We start from the raw sequence: 18904 nt of genomic DNA, 5'->3' as shown, positions 1-18904 counted from the left end.
GGACCCCGGTAACAGGATGAGAAAAGCAGCGAGAACAGTATTCACTTTGACTTGGCAACAGGGCAAGAGGTGGTTCAGTCAGTTGTAGTTAGTTTCACACCGTGAGAAGTGTGCAATAGATCTAAGCATGAACTTGTATCAGAGATTTATTGTAATGGGAGTTTGAAACTAAAATGTCAGATATGTGATCTAAAAAATCATGTTTTAATATTTCAACATTTCTGCATTTTTCAGTATTTAAAGATTATCTAAATTATATTTATTATGAAAAAATGAAATATATTAAGTAACAATTTGTTTTATTTGTATAATGTATTATTTTGTGTTTTCAGCACAATTATAAAAAAATGCTGTAGAGATGAATTGGGGAGAATGGGGCTAGTCACATTACTTACTAGAACATTTCTCAAGATGGGTCAATTCTGTAGTCAGAATTCTGCAGCGTTGTTGCAAAAACAGGTACTGAATGTTTCCACCGTTAGTCCAATTATAATAATAATAACAGTAATAATTATGTCACACCTGCCTTTAAAAGAAAAAAACAGAGCAAAATGTGCACAGTAAAACAATTATGAAAACACTGCTCAAGAAAGATTTATTATTATAAAAGTTGAAAACAACTTAATATTTTTGTGGAAACCAGGATACAATTTTCAGAATTCTTTGATGAAGTTTAAATTAAACAACACTTATTTGAAATGGACATCAATGTAAAAGTGCCTTTACTGACACTTTTAATCAATTTAATGCATCTTTGCTGAATTAAGAATTAATTTCATTTTTAAAAAGTTAAATCTTATATAAATACAGTGTATTTAAAATGCATTTATAATCAATGTGACAACTTGCCCCAACCTGTCACCAGAAAACACAGTTCAGCTCTTCAGTTAAATGTCCCCTTATTCTATATCTACTTGACACCTGTCTGAATGTGTGCTATAGATATCCAACAGCTACAGAATAAATGATGATAGTCTAATTTTATTTTAGAGGACAGAATACACCCACACACACAAAATGTAAGACATCTTTGAACTAGATGTTTGAAACCAACATACAAACCACAGCTAGAGCAACATACATTTCTGTAATTGGACTTTTGACTCGAAACCCTGTTGTTTCTGAGATGCAGCCTTTGTCACAACTTCTGAGTGTGACAACTAGCCCCGGTGTCCTTTATACAGAGGTGGAAGTGGTGCGAATCAAAACAAGCTAATGAGCGTTTTTTACAGCAAAAGTCTTTACTTTTTTTCCTTTTTTTTTTTTTCTTTTGCAAACAATGGTCTTAAAGATGAAACCTCATTATACATGTCCAAAGCATAAACGGATCAGGACAAATGTGGCAACAAAGTTTCAACTCGGGCAACATTCCAGCAGGTCTGATGCAACAGGGCTGCAACAAGAGTTACATCTCCATAGTGTAATATGGTGTCCTTCCTCGTCGCATGTGGTTATATAGTGCTTTACGAGGGTCTCTGTGCTTAGATTTGTGCTTCGATTTACACCCAGTCTGGTTTTGGCAATCTGGACCCACTTTAATAATCATCAGAATTTACTTACAATTTAAAATAGAAATGCATTTCTAAAACGCGAATGCAGTGAACTTTAATCGATATCAAGCGGGACATCACAAAGTTTTGCCAACTGATATATGGACTCGAGGTTGAAGTTCGGATTGAACTTGCTCCATTTGGACTCTGCGCTGAGGGGCGCGGCGGCGGATGGATACGAGCTCATGTGATGCGGTTACTGTTTGGTTTGACGTGATACTCCTCTGTTCTCCAAAACTTTTGAACGATTTATCGTGTAACCGATCAGCCTCGACATCAAATGAAGAAGAGTGAGACAATGTTCTACTAAATTGAAAACGTGAGCTCTTCCACTGCGGTTTACTGCGCTCACAGAAGCTCTTCAGACCGGATCACCTCAGCACGATGGAGTAAGTGTCAACTTCCATTCAGAGTTTTATATGAGCTGTAACTTCCTGTGACAGTGTATATCTCAGTTTAACTAGTTTTCAGAGTTTCTGAACTACAAGAATAACCTGCAGAAATGTATAGAGATCGTGACGTTTTGTTATGAAAGTGCACTTAAAATGGCTTAACTGAGTTTCTGCATATTTGCTGTACTGTTAACAAGCTTCATTTTGAATAATATAGTGTAATGCTCTATTTTTAGGCACCTCTTGATGCCTTTGGGTGGGTTTATAAAACACAATAACGTTGTATAGTTTTAAATTACAACGACTTACAATATAAACAGTATAAACTACTTTACAAAGTTTTATTTTTTTAATTTTTGAACTGTAAAAAAAAATATTTTTGTAGTTAATATTGTAAGACTTTACTCTAACCTTTGTTTCACATTTGGCACTGAACTTGACTAGGGATATCATATTACAGAATAACAAATGAGCTCTAGCAAAAGGTCAAAATCAGATTTAAATATTTAGATTTATTTTAAATTATTACAAAATATTGCACTCCATTCTATTAATTTAGTCAGTTTAGGTTAAAATAATTTATGTAATTAATCATTTTCATGACCGTGTTTTTAGGAAAAAAGTGAAATTCCATAAAATTAAATGTTTGAGCTTGTTTTTTTATTTTTTTTATTTACATTTTTGACACCTGGAAAGCGGAATTAACTATTGCATTTTATATTTATATTCATTTCCATATAGGTTTCAGTTTTTCGCATCTCTTTCCTGTATGTGGCATTTCTTCGATTCTCATGCTTTGTACGCAATTCACCATTTCAACCGGAATACAGCAAATTGTGGCGGCGTAGATTATACCCAGGAAGACTCCCCTCATTTGCACAGCCGGCTTAAGAGCTCCCTCTTTCCTACTGGCTAACGAAGGCCAATCATAGGTGGAGGGAGGAGTCTACACAGACGTAGGACTAAATTGGTAAGCAGTACGACACTTTTATTTTGTCCGATTGTTGGTGGGAACCGCACTGCAGCATATGTGTTAATGGCGTACAGTAAGTAAAGCAAATATTTTGGTGATCCACATCGTTTCATCTTTTTTTTATCGCTACTTGCATAGCTTAACAGAAAAATATATAGCTATTAATAGACCATTTGTGCAACCATGCATGTTGAAAATATTTCATCTGTGTGTTCATGAAATGCTTTTATTGAATAAATCGGATTGTTTTTCTCTACAGATTGGATGACAAAAACTTTTGACGCTTACCCAAACTCAACTTCCACGGAATCCTCTCCTGGTTCCTCTATCCCACCTTCACCTCTGGAGCATGATGTCCAAATGCCCTCTGACTTGGAGGTTATGACCACTCTTCTTAAAGAAGAACTGGCTCAACTGGAGGATTATTACCTGTATGAATCGGCACCTATGAAATTGGACAAATGGCAAAAAAGTGACAAAAGCTTGCAAGCTATGGCTACACAATCATACTATCAGTTACCCTGCGCTTCGTACAATGTAAACCAATCTGAAACAAATCCCAGGCTGGTTTCCCTAGCAACTGGAGATCTCGACCTGAGAGGCTTCTGTGGGGGCTCCATGAGCCGACCGAAAATGTCTCGACCCGGCCCCTACAGCTACATTCGGACACACTGCAACAGCCAAAGAATATCAACGAGTGGATGTAAGGATGTTGAAGTGTTTGAGAAGGAAACGTGGACTTTCAAAGGGACTCATTCAGGTTACGCAGAGCTGGCTTTTGACCAGTGCTCTGTCGACAAATCCTTCGGAAAGAGCCATGCGAGTGCAAAGAAGGTTCGAGAATGTGCCATACTGTTGAAGGAAGAAGAAAAAAGTTGCTTTACGGAAGACGTGCTTTACCGAGCGGAGATGATGAGAAGTTACGATCTCGGTGGGTCCCTGGAGCCCCACCACAGGCGGGAGGGTCAGAGCCACGGGATGAAGATGCTCGGCCACGACGGGATTGCCATGCCCATTTTGCAGTGCGCCGAGAGCGAGAGCTGTCCGCCGTATAAACAGTCTGAAGTAGCTGAGTGCTACTTTCATCAGATTACTGCCAATTTAGAGCCATATCACGGCTTCATGAATGAAATCGATCAGCCAATCAGAACTGGGGCTGTTGATATCCAGAATAATGACTACTTGCACCACGAATGCCTTGGGGATCAAAGCTTTGAATGTCTGTCCGGAGACAGTGTTGGGTCCTCTTTGGAGTTGCCCATCCAGAAACCACTACAAAGGTCACGGGAAAGTCAGTGTGTGTTTAAGCCAGATGTTAAAGTAGGTTCCTTGGAGAGAAACCATGGAGAACGCAAGCAGAAGAAGAGGGATCAGAACAAGTCTGCTGCCCACAGGTACTGTACCCACTTCGGTTTTGGTGACTGTGCTAGAATATTGCATGAGTTAATTAAAAGCAAGCATGTTTGCTTCAAATGAGCAGAAAAGCTGAACCATGTTATTTTATTCCACAAATGTTGCCAAAAAACAATAGGTACCGTCAGCGTAAGAGGGTGGAGCAGGACTGTTTGGAGGAGGAGCTTCATGGTTTGGAAGGGCGGAACAGAGAACTTCGGGACAAAGCAGAATCTGTAGAGAGAGAGATTCAGTATGTGAAAGATCTCCTGATTGAAGTCTACAAGGCTCGCAGTCAGCGCTTAAAAGAGGATTCCAGTGCCTAAACCGTCTTTTACCAGCATTTCACTTATACCAGGCTCTGACAGCATGTTTTTATGCTCTAAATAGTTAGTAAAAAAAAAACAAAAAAAAAAAAGGAAAAAAAAGGACCTCATGTATTAAAATGGTTGTGTTTTTCCAAAGCGAAAGCCGCATGGTTTCATGAAACTGAGAGCATAATATCTGAAGCACTGTGATGATAGCCTTGAATACATTCTAATGACCTAGCTTGGTATTTCAATTTACAGTGATATATTTAATGAAAAGCTGCCCATCTCAAGGTTTGACTGAATTTCTTTCTTTAACCCTACTGGTTTGTTTTAGTGAACACAATCTGTGCTACTTTTATTGAAAGTTATTCTGTACAGGCTTGCTCCGTTCTTTATTTATCACGAAAAATCAGCACAACATGAGAATTTGTAATAATGTAGCGACATGGTCAAAATTCTTACTATTGTAATATTGCAGAGCACTGCAATGTGTAATGTCACTACCTTTTTTGTTGTCTGTCTTTTAGGTTTTATATTTTCATGTATTTTCTTCTATTTCTCCTTTATTTGTGAAATATCTCATGTAATTATATTTAGAATACAGGAGAAACAGCTTTTGCAGTTATAATTAAATTGCTTTAAAATATATTATACATGAAGGTTTATAACATATTAATGACTAACCAAAATAAGAATTTTTTTTTTGGCTCAGGTATGGAATGCATGTCTAATACATTGAAAAGCATGATGGGTTACAATTTATTGCATGACCCAAAATATGAAATGAATGCTTTTGTGCATTATGACAATATGTATAATTTTTATTTTGCCCATTTGTTTTATTCTCATTAACATAGTGCTTTAAAAATATGTGCTTTTTTTTTTTCTTTTTAATTTAGAATTAATGTATGTAATCAGTATGAAATATAGATTGTTTTTATGCAGGTTTGCGGAAAACAATCACTGTCATTTGCTACAGGACTTAAAATTCTGAAGAATTTGAACGATTTCAATTTATTTGAACAGGTGCACATTACTACAGTAGTATACTGTGCCTCTGAAAACAGACAAGAGTAGCAAATCTGAATGCATTTCTGCAGGTTCTAATGTGTTTCAGAATCTACCAACACTTGATTAATAAATACAAAATATATTGTGCAGTAATTCTTATTTTTGTTTGATTAAAATGTCAATAAATGATTCTTAAATATTTTACGAATATTGTGATGAATAATTATTGCGCTTGCCTAAACACACACACGATGATAATTTTACAGAAAAAAATAAAATAAATTACAAGGCATTTAAAGACAAATATCGGAAACCGGTTGATGAAATTCCATTATAAATACTAGAGATCTATCAAAACATTTTTGAAACATTTTATTCCTTTTTAAATTCAAATGTACATATTTCCCAGCTGTGGAACAGATTTTTAATTTATTTTCTTTCCATTTGATAAAGCTTTTGTAAGAAAGGGTGATCATTTTTTGTGATGTATGCGACCTGATAAATTCACCAGTCGATCTCTTCTCCTTCATTAGTGTTCTTGCATTATTAAAGTATACTATTGTATTTATTATTGGAGTATAATTTTAATTATTATTTACATTTTCAGTACTCAGGCTAACATGCTTGCAATACTTTTCGTCTTTGAGCCGGCAAACTGCTGTCGAACTGCTACTCTTTTAACGAGCTACCGATTCTTTATAACCCATTATAATTATGATTTCCCCATCAAACTTATAGCACGTTAGACATGTGGCTGCTGTAATGTGTGATGTGGCCTCACGATGGCATCAAAGGAATAAATGAGACGGCAGGCAGCGCTCGTGCTGTTGTTTTTGGCGAGAGAACCCCAGCCGCTTTATTTCAGTTTAGATCACAGCGCTCACAGCATACATACTGTATTACAATTAACTGTTGATAGAAAAACATACAGATGCAGGAAAAAATGTGTGAACCTCTAATTTACGATATATTTCTATAAAAATCGGTCCTAAAATATGATCTGGTCTTACACTAATACACTGTAAAAAAAATGATATTTCTAATTATAAATATTATTATTACCTATTACTATTACTAGATATTACTATTTACCATTATTTTGTAAGTGTAAATTATTTCTACCCTGTTTTTCCCCCGAATCTTTGTTAGTGAATGCAGATTAAATATCACGCATGCAAGTAACAAATGTCTCTTTTTTTCCACGTGATAATTCGTGACTTGAAAAAGCTAATCAGAAATCAACTAATTTAGTCTCCAAAGGAGAAGTCTTTAATTCAGCAGAATTCCATTTAAATGTAGTCATTTTTAATATGGAGAAATTCCATTCGTTTAAACTCTGATTCAGTGATTTTTCAGTTTCTCAAAATTGAATGAACTAAACTGGTAATTAAATAAAGACTAATATTATGAAGTAATAATAAACATTTAGCATTAATTACTTTAAAAATATTAATGTTTTTTTTGTTTTGTTTTTGTTTTTTATGTGACAGGCCTAATAGCTGGGACAAGTTTACTGCATGGCCCCGGGGATCACAAGTTGGCCCCGTTCATTTTTTTCTTCTTTCAATAATTCCACTTAAACTGAATGGTGCAATGTGTTCCTGTACATGAAGAGCTCATATTTAAATATGTTATTTATTAGTTCTTAATTGGGATGTCTTGATACCCGTCCTCTCCTACTTGTTTAAAGCAATCTTGTTAATCCCTACAGTCTGTTTGATACATAATCATACAAAAAAGAGAGAAAGCAAGCAGTACACTCACTGAAAATAATTGCATACATCCCTATTTTTGTTAGAAATTTAACTGTCTATTTCTTTTTAACTCTGAAGATGAAAAAAGTATTGTACAAGCTGTAACATACTAGTAGAAGAATATATTCACATTATCTTTGAATAATATGTCTTTTCCCCAAAATGCATGAGTGTGTGTTAAATATTTTCAGAGTAAGAAGAACACGATGGATTATTTTTTAATATTTCAAATCCTAGCCCCATTCTTCATGTTTAATTTCAAGCACACCATTCACAAGCAATGGTGTGATTAAAATCAATATTTTCTTTCTGGAATCTTTTGATGCAAGTGCAAGCCTTTTGGTGGATCGCACCTGCCGTCTTTATTTCCAGTACCGGAATTCCTTTCAGCCTTTTAATAGGCAGTGTGTGATGTGACTTCTGAAGAAACAGAGCTGGGGAAAGCAGAGCGGAGAAGGATGTGCGTGAGAAGCTTACAGGCGTTAACTTGTGGCCCTCAGGGCAAAGGACATTTCACTCAGCGCCCTCTTTACCTTCCAGCTTATCATGCTTTAAGGAATATAAGAAATACAGTCTGACAGCGCTGGCATCGCTTCAAAGAGTGTGTGTTCGCAGGGTTGGTAAAATACATGCATGCTTAGACACACCCCACACATCTTTCAATAGAAGCCTGCTATTGCCTAAAGTAAAAGTGATCCTTATCTATGGCTGCTGGAATTTGGCAAGGGACAGTTTTCACTCTTAAAAAAATAGGTTATTTACTGGCATCTATGGTTCCATGAAGACAGACAGACAGACAGACAGACAGACAGACAGACAGACAGACAGACAGATAGATAGATAGATAGATAGATAGATAGATAGATAGATAGATAGATAGATAGATAGATAGATAGATAGATAGATAGATAACATTTTGTACATCTCTCTTATTTGACACAGTTCAGTTTGTGGATCAATTTCCTAACAAGCTTATGAATCAGGGGAGTTACAAAATGTGCAGAGCAGTGGATCCAATGGTACTGGAGTTGACAAACACTGGTCTACATACTTCAATTCAAAAGTCATACAACAGCGTCATATGAGGAACAGAGAAAAAGTCATCAATCTCTGAAATGCTTCCCCTCCAGCTGTGTCCAGATCAATGATTCAGTGAGTCACTTGAGAAGCTGGATCAGTCATCTCTCATGAACCCTGCAGAAAATTGCTAAGTAGAGCGAGGGTGGATGTCAAGATTTTCAGCATGTAATGTTTTGACATGAAAGGTGAGCATATAAAAGATATTTAATTTCTGAAACGTTAAGATAGAAATTACTATTACATACTTGCATACATAGAGTACAGTACATACAACACAAACTGCAATAGTAGAATGTAACAGCTTTATTATTTTCCCAACAGCATGTATATATGTAACAGAAACTGTTGTCTATAACCATAGAAAGACTCTCTCTCTTGAACAAGGTCAAGATGAAAACAACAGAGCAAGCAGATAATTACACTGGTATCTCATCTGTACAAACCTGTCCCGTAACGCCTCTGGCACAGACCTGCGCAAGCTATGACTGATAGGAATCCAAAAACTCATTATTTAAGTTTATGAGAACTCCTCTTCCCAGAGTAATGCAAAAAGAACTCCCAATACCAATAATACAAAAATCTCTACTGTATATGCATAGATAATCACAGACATGGCCAGAGTTATGCTTTCACAAATCTTTGACATTTTATGACCAAATACTTAATCTGCAATATTCTACATGCTGTTTACTTTCACACATTATGAATTGGCAAGAAAAAATAGCATTCTCATTTTTGTCCAGTGACTTAATACCCATTTTAATTAAAAACAAAGGAAAATAAAACGTATTTTTAATTATCACGAGGATGTTCAATACAAACTAGCACACACCCATTGACCCTAACTATTAAACAATATGAGTATTACTTGATATGAGTATCTATAATTAAAATACGTTTAGATAGACGACCACAAATGTCTTAATTCATACCCACTCCCCTAACATTCCATATGTCTATTTTGTTTTTAAAACCATATATGTTAATACATATTTGTGAAAAAACTAAACATACTACATAAGATGTCTTACAATTAAACATAAATGAAGCCCTACATATATCATATACATACAGCACCCCTATTATATTTAGTATACAAGGTATATGTTTCACCCTCGCTGTCCCCGTCTATCATTAACAGTGTTACATGCCCGTTGATTTAATAATGTAAAACAGAGAACAATCACAAAATATGAATTCTAAGATATATTAAAGAATATTACTGGTAGCTATTACAAAAATATGCTAAATACCATGTTGTTGGAAACACCTTATAGTCCCTGATACACAGAACGAATATGTTTCAGACACTATTAAAAAGAGCTTAAATCAGGGTCACACTCATGGCTCTGTATTATTTCTATAAGTGGATCCTCATTATCACCAATTACAGCCAGCATTAAGAAGTGTTTTTTTTTTTTTTTCTTACATACAAGCACAAAAGTTAGTGAGAATATTTTAAGCATCTCACTTCAAACACTAGCTTACAGTATACTTTCTAAATCAAATCATCATAGAATAAAATGCTTCTTGGTTTTCATACCACTCTAGTAAATAAGGTATCGATATACACATTTGGAGTCAGATTTTTTTTTATGTTTTCGAAAGAAGCCTCTTATTCTCACAATGACTGCTATTATTTAATTTATTTAATAAAAAAAAAAAAAAAAAAAACAGTAATACTATGAAATACTGTTCCAATTTAAAATGACTATTTTCTACTTTTTTTCTCTTTTAAAAAAGTAAATTATTCCTGTGATGGCAAAGCTGAATTTACAGCTTTTTTCACCAATATTCAGTGTCACTTGAACCTTCTGAAATCATTCTAATAAAAATGCCTTAAAATTATTATTATCAATGTTAATAACAGTTTTTGCTGCTTAATATTTTTGTGAAAATCTTTATACTGTTTTCGGGATTCTTTAATGAATATAAAGTTCAAAAGAAGGTTTTAGTTGACAAGAGAAATATATTTTTTAACATACCAATTGTCTTTACTGTCACTTTTGATCAATTTAATGCATCCTTGCAGAATGGATCTATTAATTTCTTTAAAAAAATTAAAATATAAATCTTACTGACCCCAAATGTTTTAATTTGAGAATAAGAATGTACTTGCACTTTGCAAAAAGGAAAATAACACCAGCAATATGTATATATTTTGCTGTAAGTATTATGAGGAATCAAATCAATTAAACTGGCCTTTGTAAGCCAATATACATAAGCATTATAGTCTCCTCAATATCAAAACTATTTGCTCTTGGAGCAAATAGGAATGGTGGCATTTGACAGACTCGTAGGTCTTACCATGTTTTTATTCCTTTTTAAACATTTTGCTACTCAAATGTAACTAACAGTGGAAGTTTCATAGAAACCAGCTAATGGGCAACCATTGTGTTTTTGCTCCTCACTTTTCACCTGAACACTGAACAAAATCTATGGTTGCATAATACATAGCTTTACCATGACTTGAAGACTATCCTCATCCTCCTTTTAGTATATACTGTATATGTACATTTTGTCTTCAATGGCAGGTAAAAGCTTGTATTCACTCAAAAACATTTACCGTCAGTTAACAGCACTGCCTGGCTTGACAGAGAAAACAACTCTTGCTAGAAGCAGCCGCACATGTAGCCAAACCGCTCCTAAATCACGTTGTTTCTTGCCTGAAAACAAAAAAAAACAATTTAATAATCATGTTTAGAATTGCTGCCGTGAACAAAATGTGTTATGTAACAGGTTAAAAGTTTCTGTTTAACACCATTTCAAACAGGATTCTCTGCAGAACATCAAGATTAAACACGCCTAACACCTTGATTTCATTTGACTGAAAGAAGGTTGCTTGTTCACACAGATTCGAATCAATACCTCTTTTCATCACACTGAAGCGACCCTGATCCTATATGAAGAAAAAGAAGAGAGAGAAAACTCCTACTCTAGTGAATCATGTTGGCCAGCTGCATGTTTGTCTCTCATTCTCACCGGAGCATGTAAATAGCACTCCATTTGAAGGAGGCACTCTAGCGTTTCCATCATCTGCTCCTTGCGAAGGGTGTGCAGTCTAACCCGTCCTGCAGACTCGCACAGCTCCAGCTCGCGCACTGTGTGGTTAAGAGATACTGCCGCACACTGCAGCGCACTGAGTCCTGCAAAGCAAATACCATGAATCCATGTTCTTTACACATGGCAGAAATACGCTTCTGATTAGCCATTGCTTTGATCAAAAACAAGATGAATATGAAAGCACATGGATTAAGCCAAGGTCTAAAATTAGCACAGTTTGACCACTAGCTTTACCAAGAACTACAACTTAACTTAAAAAAATTAAATTGCAAGATGCAGTTGCTGTTTTATACAAGTCCTCTAATAAAGTGGTCATATATAATGTAAATTAAGTATATATATATATAATATTTTATATTATTTCTGTTAACATATATATATAAATATAAAAAAAAAAAAAAAAAAAAAAAAAAAAAAAAAACACAACCCTATATAGCTGTGGCATTTTTGAATTTATGATGAAAAAAAAAAAAAATTTACATGCTGTGACTGTGTTTGAAGTGCATTTTTTGACAAATGATGACTACATATTTACATAGTCATACACACAATATGTGTGTGTGTGTGTGTGTGTATATATATATATATATATATATATATATATATATATATATACATATATATATACACACGCACACAAGAATATACTAGAATTGTTAAGACACATCGGTAGCACTATAAGGGTCCATTTGTTAACATCAGATAAATACACTAATAATGAAAAATACTTCTAAAGCATTTATTATTCATAGTGTTAATTAACATTTCCCAATACATAATTAAATTGTATCTGTAAATATAATTTAATGGACCTGAGCTAACATGAACTAACAATGAACAGTTGTTATTGTATTAACTAAGATGAATGAATACTTTAAGAAACATATTTCTTATCAAGTAGGCTTGAAAAAGTACTGTATAATGTACTGTATCTCCTCCTACACTACTAAAGCTACAACCACCAAACTCCGGTCAGACCTTCAGACTGGTCTGACCCGGGTTTCTATATCTTTTCTAACTGATCCGGCTTATGGTTTTCATAAACCAGACTATCAAATCCACCTAAAATCCCATAGACTTTCATTGAAACAAAAAACTTGCTAATCATATTAACAACATGCTAGCAACTTGTTAAACATGGTAGAAACATGCTAACAACATGCTAGTAACTTGCTAATCAAGTTAACAAAATCCTAGTAACTTGTTAATCATGCTAGAAACATGCTAACTTGTTAACTATGCTAGAAACATGGTAATCATGTTAGAAACATGCTTGCAACTTGTTAAACATGTTAACAAAATTCTAACAACTTTGTTAAACATGTTATAAACATGCTAGCATCATGCTAGTAAAATGCTAAAATCATGCAAGTAACATGCTAATCATGGTAGAATCATGCTAGCAACATGCTATTAACTTGCTAATCATATTAACAACATGCTGGTAGCTTGCTAATCATGCTAGAAACATGCTAGAAACATGCTACTAACTTGCTTATGTTAACAACATGCTAGTAACTTGTTAATTGTTTTAATAACATGCTAGCAACATCATAATCATGCTAAAAACATGCCAGTAACTTGCTAATCATGCTAACAAAATGTTAACACCAATGCTACTAACATGCTAATCATGCTAGAATCATGCTAGTAACATGTTAGAAACATGCTAGTTACTTGATAATAATGTTAACCCCATGCTAGTCAACATGTTAATCATGTTAGAATTATTCTAGCAACATGTTAGTACCTTTATAATTAATTACTAACAACATGCTAATCATGCTAGTTGCATGTGGATCATGCTACTAATATGCTAATTGTGCTAACAACATACTAGCAACATGCTTATCATGTTAGCAACAAGCTAGTAACATGCTAAAAATATGTTTTGTACCTATCTGTTTTTCTGATAGACTGTATTGATTTGAAAACATTCAAACTTTAATCTTTAAAATTTTAACTTTCTAACTACTTCAAACTGAAAATTTTCAGACTGCAAGCTTTTAAAAGTTTTTCAAACTTTCTACCTAGGCTTTTTCAAGCCAACTTAAAGTTTGCCTACAAACTTCTTTATCTAGTTTTAACTTAATGAATTAACTAATGTTAACTAATGGAACCTTTTAAAGTGTAATGCAAATATTTATAACCGCTACATATTCTTAATTCATTGGCACAAAATTTATACTCTGCCAACAAACATTCAACTACTAGCTTGAATATTTAATTATTAAATCACATTACTTCTAAGTCTCTCCTTTGTATTGCAAATTCTAATAACAAAACATGTTCAAATGAGTCACCTCTTTCATAACAAGGTATTAAAACAAGAAGTTTGAGACTAGTACTGCTGGATTCTTCTCTGGTGTAGGTAGCAGGAATGCAGCCACTGCATTACTACAGCCAAAACTCAAAAGATTTGGAAAATGTCAACTTGTACATTATAAAAACAACTCAGAAATCAATATAGCAATAACCATTTTGTACCGTTTGCATCTCTTTCCTCCAAATTAATATATATGCCATTCTTCATCAAACCTTTTAGGACCTGTCAAAAAAGATATTTAAAATATGAGTGAATGCGTAGAAGTACGCTCTATATGTTAATACTCCAGCACCACATAAAGATTTTACCTCCAAGACTCGAATATATCCATTCTCTGCACTGAGATGAAGACATGTTTTCCCATATTGGTCCTTCACATTGATATTTGCACCAAGTGACACCAAATCAGCCACCATGAAGTGCTGATTCTTCTGTGCAGCAAGATGAAGGGGAGTCTGGGAAGAAAAACAGACCCATGAAACATTTATGTGTGTTTGTCGAGAGACTGACACTCAGAGAATATGCATGTATGATTGTTTGTCACCTTTCCCTCTGAATCTTTGATATCCAGTTTCTTCAGAGCTGCCATCCTTCTGGCAATAACGTAGACAAGGGATCTCTTTCCCTCCTCAACAACTCTGTGTAAAAGACTGTGGAGAGAGAATGAAAGCAGTCACTTTCCATTGCATGATCTGTTCGCTTTGCATTGTCATGGTATTGCTAATTGTAAACATCTGCGTTCGATGGGTGGAGTACTACAGGTCTATTCCACTTTTTATTGTGTTTGAAAACACCGTCAATTCAACTGGTGTAGTCTTTCAGGATGTTTGTCAGGTCTGTGCATGCAGCCATTACCAATAACCCTTGTTCAAGTCATTTCATGCAAGAGGGTTTATTTGAAGACCCTCTGCGCCATCTTTGTTGGAGCAGAAATGCTTCAGATTTCAGCTGGGTTCCCATTAATTTCTTTTATTCTGCTCTGCTTGAGAACTTAATAATGGGGTTTGTCATAAAGTTGGAAGTGGAAAACTAATGCAGCTGCTTATTGAGCGCGACAACAACGATGGGAGACCCACTTTCGTTCTTTCTGTATTTCATAAAAAGTTTCAAATGATAAAGGTGGCACTGCAAAAAGTACCCTTGCAATTCTTGGTACTTGAAGATTATTTTCAGAAACTGTGTGCATTTTCTTCATTTTTATAAATTACAGCTGCCTTTGAAAGATTAGTTATTAGGATCTGCATGAAGAAACCATCTGCAATGGCTTCAGTGAGTTCTTGAAGTAAAGAAAAATTATCTTACATCCTTCTGTTTTCGTCTAGAGCAAGAAGCTCTTGGTCTGATATCTTTTTCAGCAGATTCTCTTCTCTTTCCAGTTGAGTCCAGAAGAAGGTCATACCGCTCCACTCCTCCTGCTGAGAATGTGGCCATGGTGGATAGTTCATCTTTTGAGAAGAAACCTCCCAGACTTCTGGGTTGGGACTGGCGTTGAATGACTCTTGTGGAGAGGGCACCTGATATTCGCATGACTTGGCTGGAGAGCAGCTCATTCCATATAGATCATCATACCTGTACTTATCTGACTCATAACTGCTATAGTCTTCCTGATTCCCAAAGAAGACATCGGCACCCTGGCTGTAAGTTGGGGATGGGTAGAGGCTGGAGACAGAATGGACAGGGGAGGTTGAGGAGGGTACCGAGTAGCTTGGAGACAAAGGTATCTCATTCTCCTGGCCATATGTGTTCATGAAACCTTGTGGAGATGCATCTTCAAACCAGAACTCAGAAGAATATGAATCTGAAGGGCTTTTGTTTGGCGATCTGTTTAACTGACAGGTCTTGAGATCCTCCTCCAGCACTTCTACTATAATTGCAAGCTCATCAAGGCTTTTTGTTTGATGCTTCTTCTGTAACAGACATGAGAAATGCGTCACAATCTGCCTTTGTAATACCAACAAAGTTACCAAACAAGAAGCAAGTTCTGTGATGGCAATCACTCACCAGAAAACGTCTCTGGTTTCCACCTGTGTTAACTCTTTTCTTCTCCCCTTTGGGCCAAACACAGTGCTAATTAGAAACACAATGAAGTTAAAATGATTATGCTGACATTTTATATTTCTCAACCTTACCTTTAGAAGCCTTTGAATGTTTTCCCTATAAAAAGAATCAGAACATGAAGAGCATGCCTCAGTATGACCATAAAAGACTATAAGACAAAGAATCATACCTGCAGATCTTTAGGATCAATACCCTTGGCTATCTGTATATTTCTGAGCATGTCCCGTACTGGCATTCTCACTCGGACTCCGACATACTTCTTTTCAGAAGTAGACTTTTGTTTTTTTTGTCCTAAAGGAACACAGGCCTATTAGTGATACAGCAGGTTAACTAAGAAATTACATCCTTCAATATAACACAATGCAAATATAAACCTTTTAATGTTTTCCAAGTCACAGCAACAGGATATATCTTAAGGCTGGAATACAAGATTTCTGTTCCAATTTTTCGCCAATTTACTGTCTGGAGAAGTTGACGAACAGTCAGGCAGATTTAATAGAAAATCATGCGGTGTATGATAGTCAGAGACCCCTATTTTTCAGTTTCAGATTATGATTCCATCCACATGTTTGATATTTTGAGCCCATTATAGAACATACTGTTTTCATGTTCCTTCTCGTAACAAGGCACACATTTCAGCTCTAATTTGATGCTATTAGAACAACTTTAAAGTCTGGTAGTGTATGATCCTCAGTCAATTAGTGTATGATGGCCAGTTTATTTATTTCTCTTGGACTACTACAAAGTTGTTAAGTTTATGAGGCCGGGGATTTTAGTTCCGTTGTGTTTTTAAACGTTGTGTAGTGTATTGACACGGGATCGAACAGCATGCAAACACCAATACATATACAAACTATATATATATATATATATATATATATATATATATATATATATATAGTTTTAGAGTGTATGTGTATACAACACTTAAAAATATTGCATGTAAACTATCAAAATGGTACAGACAAACCAGCTAAACACTAGCTTGGCCCAGCAGAGAGATAATCCTAAAACAGATCATACCATATTAAACCAGGTAAGACCAGAACATCAACTCAGGCTTGGTTAACCGTTTCCCCCAAGTAGCCTAGGGATATCAGAGCGATTAATCTTCTCCTGAACAGTGTTTTAGGAGATATTTTGTACCCACCTGTTTGACAGCTGTTATTGGCTTTATTGCCCCCTGCCGTTTTCTGGTTCGGTACCGGTGGATTCGGTCCATCTGCATATGAAGGAGGTTCTGCTGGCAGCGGTGACCCGTTGCACGAATAGTCGCGCTGTTCGGTGTGTTTAGGTGGCTTAATGCGCCCTGTGGCCTTTACCTGACTGCTCACCATCCTGATGTCCGGTTATAAAGCTGACTATAAGGTGCCACGCGTTCAGACTGTTATGATAACAAACACACAATGGTCGAGAAATGGGCTGCTTACCTGCTAGTCCTCATTCAACAGGTGTGTCATGTCAGCGGCGGATTGTTTTCATTAACTTGAGGAGGCGGTACAGTCACAGCACATTCAACTCAGGCAGAACTCGCCTGAGTTTCAACATGCGAGAACAGTGAACCCATGTGGAGCAAAGCTGTTCAGTCCACAATATAGGCTACTCATAATAAAAAAAAATAAAATAAAATAAAATAAAATAAAATAAAATAAAATAAACAATCTCAGCCTAATAAAAATTACAATGTTAACATTTTCTCTATAAATATCACAGTAGGCTGCTACAATTTATACATTTATTCTGTATGCATAATTTCTTTCCATCTAATACATATATTTAATTGTTTTGATATAGTTACAATATTATGGGAAGTCTCCACTTTATTGTAGACTAACTATAACAAAACAATTAATTATTTTATGTATAAACCTAATGTATGAATTTATTCTGAGCCTTAATTACAGCATGCAACATTTCTTTCGTTCTCCAGGATAAACGATTAAGCTAATATTAAAACAATTTGTTTGAATTCTCAAAGACTTAATAAACCAGAGATATGCATCCAAATGCTGACAAACTGAATTAAGCAATTGGTCAGCATTTTTGTTTTTTATTTATTTTTTATTTAGCTTTTCATTGGCATATCTTCCACCGCTGCCGCTCTCTCGCCCCATTAGATCATACTGACATCTACCGATGACACACGAACACACACTCCCTCTAAAAAATATCCCGTTGACTTTTTATCAGTTAGTCCCTGCGATGCTGTTACTATAAATCTGTGATCAAAGAGTTCAATACTAACAATACGTACAAGTGATTCGTTTTATATTATTTATAGGCCTACGTGTTGTTTGTTTTCCTGCATGCGTCACAATAGCTAATATTTTAACACCATCACACAATTTAAGTAGGCTAATTAAAAAAAAAAATAATAATGGTTCTGTTGGTTACAAGCAACACGAAAAAGTCAGAATGACTACTGCATATTTTAGGCGACAAGAGACCAGTGGCATTTGTAAGCATTTGCAAATAACATACCTGCAAATATCATATCTGTACATTCATTTAAATAATTAACTTAATGTATGCAGTATGTCCGTACTTTATTTCTTTTGCACTGGAAGCTCCTGTCGTCAAGTCAAATTCCTTGTGTGTGTAATAAATAATAAAGCTCTTTCTGACTTCTGACATACAACATATGCTAATTTGTCTAATATTCCAATGTCAATTACTATTATTTGGTGTTTACACGCGTGCGTTGATTAAATGGCCTGACGGGCACAACCTAATATTCCAGTTTTAACCTATATATTAATTCCAAATATATGGACATTCATCTATAGCCTATTTGTCTCATTCAGTTTGTATCAAACTATCCAGGTATTCTCGATTCATTCCTTATCAATAAATCTTTAAGGATAGATTCGTGATCCACAATGACTTACTGTTTTTTCCTCTTTTTTCTTTCTTTCTTGGCAGTCTCAGTAGTCAGAAACCATTGTACAGTATGGTTTTGTTATAGCTATTTATTTTGTAGCTATTTAGATTTAG

The 18904-nt window shown here is 35.1% G+C and overlaps 2 protein-coding genes across 8 annotated transcripts; one reads left to right on the top strand and one right to left on the bottom strand.

Annotated features, from left to right (window-relative positions):
- Positions 1-1471: 1471 nt before the first annotated feature.
- atf5b (activating transcription factor 5b) lies at positions 1472-5013 on the top strand. 2 transcript variants are annotated; one of them, XM_042739338.1, is made up of 4 exons: positions 1472-1939; positions 2684-2912; positions 3175-4309; positions 4447-5013. In XM_042739338.1, exons 3-4 carry the CDS (start codon positions 3180-3182, stop codon positions 4631-4633), a joined length of 1317 nt encoding a protein of 438 aa, XP_042595272.1. In that variant the 5' UTR covers positions 1472-1939; positions 2684-2912; positions 3175-3179; the 3' UTR covers positions 4634-5013. The 2 variants fall into 2 exon arrangements, with proteins under 2 accessions (XP_042595272.1, XP_042595271.1); XM_042739337.1 differs by lacking the exons at positions 1472-1939; positions 2684-2912 and adding an exon at positions 2933-2988.
- A 5780-nt stretch (positions 5014-10793) lies between these two features.
- On the bottom strand, positions 10794-17484 carry zgc:113279 (uncharacterized protein LOC553749 homolog). 6 transcript variants are annotated; one of them, XM_019104119.2, is made up of 10 exons: positions 17061-17436; positions 16080-16201; positions 15982-16006; positions 15854-15900; positions 15155-15759; positions 14397-14502; positions 14161-14307; positions 14014-14074; positions 11446-11609; positions 10794-11129 (listed from the first exon to the last, which is right to left on the bottom strand). In XM_019104119.2, exons 1-10 carry the CDS (start codon positions 17245-17247, stop codon positions 11109-11111), a joined length of 1485 nt encoding a protein of 494 aa, XP_018959664.2. In that variant the 5' UTR covers positions 17248-17436; the 3' UTR covers positions 10794-11108. The 6 variants fall into 6 exon arrangements, with proteins under 6 accessions (XP_018959664.2, XP_042595268.1, XP_042595270.1 ...); XM_042739334.1 differs by lacking the exon at positions 10794-11129 and having other exon boundaries at positions 11136-11609; positions 17061-17271; positions 17341-17484; XM_042739336.1 differs by lacking the exon at positions 10794-11129 and having other exon boundaries at positions 11136-11609; positions 17341-17467.
- Between the last annotated feature and the right edge of the window lie 1420 nt (positions 17485-18904).

The sequence above is a fragment of the Cyprinus carpio genome, chromosome B15, assembly GCF_018340385.1.
Source record: "Cyprinus carpio isolate SPL01 chromosome B15, ASM1834038v1, whole genome shotgun sequence".
In the NCBI taxonomy this organism is placed as follows: domain Eukaryota; kingdom Metazoa; phylum Chordata; class Actinopteri; order Cypriniformes; family Cyprinidae; genus Cyprinus; species Cyprinus carpio.
Note: the sequence above shows the minus strand (reverse complement) of the source record. Positions and strands in the feature narration are given on the sequence as shown.